At 44.6% G+C, this 3,389-nt stretch overlaps 1 protein-coding gene across 1 annotated transcript; it reads left to right on the top strand.

The window, feature by feature from the left end:
- Positions 1-1,636: 1,636 nt before the first annotated feature.
- Positions 1,637-2,047, top strand: LOC138893701 (uncharacterized). Its single transcript, XM_070178355.1, has one exon. The coding sequence runs from the start codon at positions 1,637-1,639 to the stop codon at positions 2,045-2,047; it is 411 nt and encodes a 136-aa protein (XP_070034456.1).
- Positions 2,048-3,389: the final 1,342 nt, after the last annotated feature.

Below are 3,389 nucleotides of genomic sequence, written 5' to 3' on the forward strand. Positions count from 1 at the left end.
ACCCAAGAGACTGGAGATTCAGAGTGATATTTACGTTTATTTATTTATGCCTGGATCTGGCTATATATATGGGATAGATATTCCTTGAGCATGGATCTTTCCATATATAATCATTGATATTCGGGGATGGATCTTCCCCAGACTGGATTGACCTTATACAGTACTGAGTGACTAACTGTCAGTTGATTGATATACATACATACTTGGGATGGATCTTCCCTGGGCTGGATTGACCATATACAGTACTGGGTGATTGAGTATTTTTAGATTGTAAGTACACGAAGTTTTCACTAAGGTGCATCACATACGGTATGTGTATGGGCATGTAGATACAGAGATGTCATATTCCTCATATCATGCATAGCTAATTTATTTTATTTGTACTGAGTTTAACAGTGATCTTGAAAGCATGCTTACGTTTCTGTACTGTCATTTCTATACTGGACTGTGCCTGCTGAGCTCGTCAATACTTTCAGCCCAAAGGTTAGTCTTGTTACTTATTGAGTTGGTTGTTCTCATACTACACTCTCCACCTCGTGTGCAGATCCATGTGCTTCAGGACACGGCGACTGTTAGACCTCAATGTATTACCAGTTGGAGACTATCAAGGTAGTTGTTTGGCATCCGCTAACCTTGTCTTTCTTCCTCGTAGATATTGTATTATTCTATATTTTCATACAGTGTTTTTAATCAGTCAGACTTTGTATTCATTTAGATGCTCTCAGTGACACGGGGTTTTGGGAGTGTATTTCTATGTCAGAAATTGTGAGATTTTTTATGAAATTCAATATTATGTTTTTCAAACTTAAAGAAAAATGTGGGTTATTGATGTTGTCGGCTTGCCTAATATTGAGATAGGCGCCATCACAACAGGTGTGATTTTTTGGTTGTGACAAGTTGGTATCAGAGCCTAGGTTACATAGGTCGCACAAGTCATGAGCATGTTTAGTAGAGTCGTGCGGATCGATATGGAGACGTCTGTACTTATCTTTGAGGGGCTGTCGAACCGTTAGGAAAATTTCACTTTCTTGTATTCTGTCGTGCAAATTTATTAATTCCCAAAACTAAATTTCTCTTATTCTATTCTCTCACAGATGGTGAGGACACGTACTACCGAATCGGACGGTCAGCCATCAGTGCCACCAGTTAGGGCCGTGAGAGGCCGGGGCCGTGGTAGAGGTCGAGGTGTAGCTCGTACAGCAGATGGAGCAGCACCTGTAGCACCACCAATTGCTCCAGCTTAGGAGAAAATTCCAAATATAGCTAAGCCGACAAGATCAGCTCAGGCACCAGCTGTGCCCATTGTGATTCCGAGCCTTCAGAAGGCTTTGGCCCAAATATTGACAGTTTGCACTAGACTTGCTCAGGTAGTTTTGGCTCAGGCCGCACCTGCCACTTCTCAGGCCGGGGGAGGTACTCATACCCCTGTTGCCCCTACTCCAGAGCAGGTAGTGCAGGGACTTCAGATACCGGGGGCACTACCAGCCCAGCCGGTTGTAGCTGCTTAGGCCCCTGTAGTCCCCGTTATGTAGATGATGAACAGAGGAGACTTGAAAGATTTGGGAGGCTTCGACCTCCATCATTTAGAGGTGCTGAGTCATAAGATGCTCAGTGTTTTCTTGATAAGTGACAGTGGATGCTTCAGATAGTGGGTATTCTGGAGACCAGTGGGGTCTCATTCAGTACTTTTCAGTTTTTTGGGGCTGCCTTCAGATGGTGGGAGGCTTATGAGAGGTGCAGGTCGGTCGGTGCATCACCACTCACATGGAAGGAGTTCTCTGTTCTCTTTTTGGAGAAGTTTGTGCTGCAGTCTAGCACTGAAGAGTTGCGCAGACAGTTTGAGCAGCTTCGGCAAGATGGCATGTCTGTGACCCAGTACGAGATGAGGTTTTCTGAGTTGGCTTGTCAAGAAGTTTGGTTGGTTCCCACTGATAGGGAGAGGATTAGGAGGTTCATTGATGGCCTCACGTATCATCTTTGGTTGTTTATGACTAAGGAGAGGGTATCTGGTGCCACTTTTGATGAGGTGTTTGACATTGCTCGGTAGATAAAGGTGGTCCGTAGCCAGGAGTGTGGTGAGAGGGAGGCCAAGAGGCCTTGAGGTTCAGGAGGTTATGGCGGGGTACCTTCTGTAAGGAAGTCCTACCATAATAGAGGTCTCCTTTACAGGCACGCTCAGACGGGTCGTCCAGTTCACCATGGTGCATCATCCAGCCATGGTTCATACAGTTCTCATCAAGGTCAGTTATCTCTCAGTGTCCTACTAGCCCAAAGTATGTCCCGTGCTCCTTCAGTTTAGGGTTCATTAGTACCAGGTGCTTCTAGCAGTTATTCTGGTTCTCGAGGTCTGCCTCAGAACTTACCGGCATTTTAAGAAAGAGGTTGCTTTGAGTGTGGAGACTTGGGCCACATAAAGAGATAATGCCCTCGCCTTATGGGAGGTTCAGATCAGCAGAGGAGTTAGGATAAAACTTCTGCACCAGTTGCTCCACCACCCGCCTAACCACCTTGGGGTGGGGCTCAGTCAGCTAGGAGTCGCCCAAGAGGGGGAGGCGGATCAGGTGGCGGTCAGGCTGATTCTATGCTTTTCCTGCTAGGCCAAATGATGTTGATTCAGATACAGTGATCACATATATTGTCTCAGTGTTCCATAGGGAAACTTCTATATTATTTTACCCTGGTTCTACTTATTCGTATGTATCATTGTACTTTACTCATTCTTTGGATATGCCCCGTGAGTCCTTAGTTTTACCTGTTCATGTATCTACACCGATGGGCCATACTATTATTGTGAAGTGTGTATATCGGTCATGTGTGGTAACTATTAGGGGACTGGAGACTAGAGTTGATCTCTTATTATTTAGTATGGTTGATTTCGATGTAATCTTGGGTATGTATTGGTTGTCTCCATGTCATACTATTCTGGACTGTCACGCAAAAACCATAATGTTGGCGTTGCCGGGTTTGCCGAAGGTCGAATGGAGAGGTTCTCTAGATTATGTTCCCAGTAGGGTAATTTCTTATTTGAAGGCCCAATGCATGGTTGGGTAGGGGTGTTTGTCATATTTGGCCTTTGTGAGAGATGTTGATGTAGATACTCCTACTATTGATTTAGTAATGATAGTGAGAGACTTTCTGGATGTATTTCCTGCAGATCTGTCGGGTATTCTACCCGACAGGGATATTGATTTCGGTATTGACTTAGTGTCAGGCACTCAGCCTATTTCTATTCCTCCATATCGTATGGCACCGGCTGAGTTAAAAGAATTTAAAGAGCAACTTCAGGAACTTCTTGATAGGGGATTTATTAGGCTTAGTGTGTCGTCTTGGGGTGCACCGGTTCTATTTATGAAAAAGAAAGATGGTACTATGCGGATGCCTATCGACTA

The sequence above is a fragment of the Nicotiana tomentosiformis genome, chromosome 6 (genome assembly GCF_000390325.3).
Source record: "Nicotiana tomentosiformis chromosome 6, ASM39032v3, whole genome shotgun sequence".
In the NCBI taxonomy this organism is placed as follows: domain Eukaryota; kingdom Viridiplantae; phylum Streptophyta; class Magnoliopsida; order Solanales; family Solanaceae; genus Nicotiana; species Nicotiana tomentosiformis.

Excerpts from the sequence above, each read along its gene's own strand:
- LOC138893701 (XM_070178355.1), top strand. The coding sequence starts at position 1,637 with ATGCTTCAGATAGTGGGTATTCTGGAGACCAGTGGGGTCTCATTCAGT.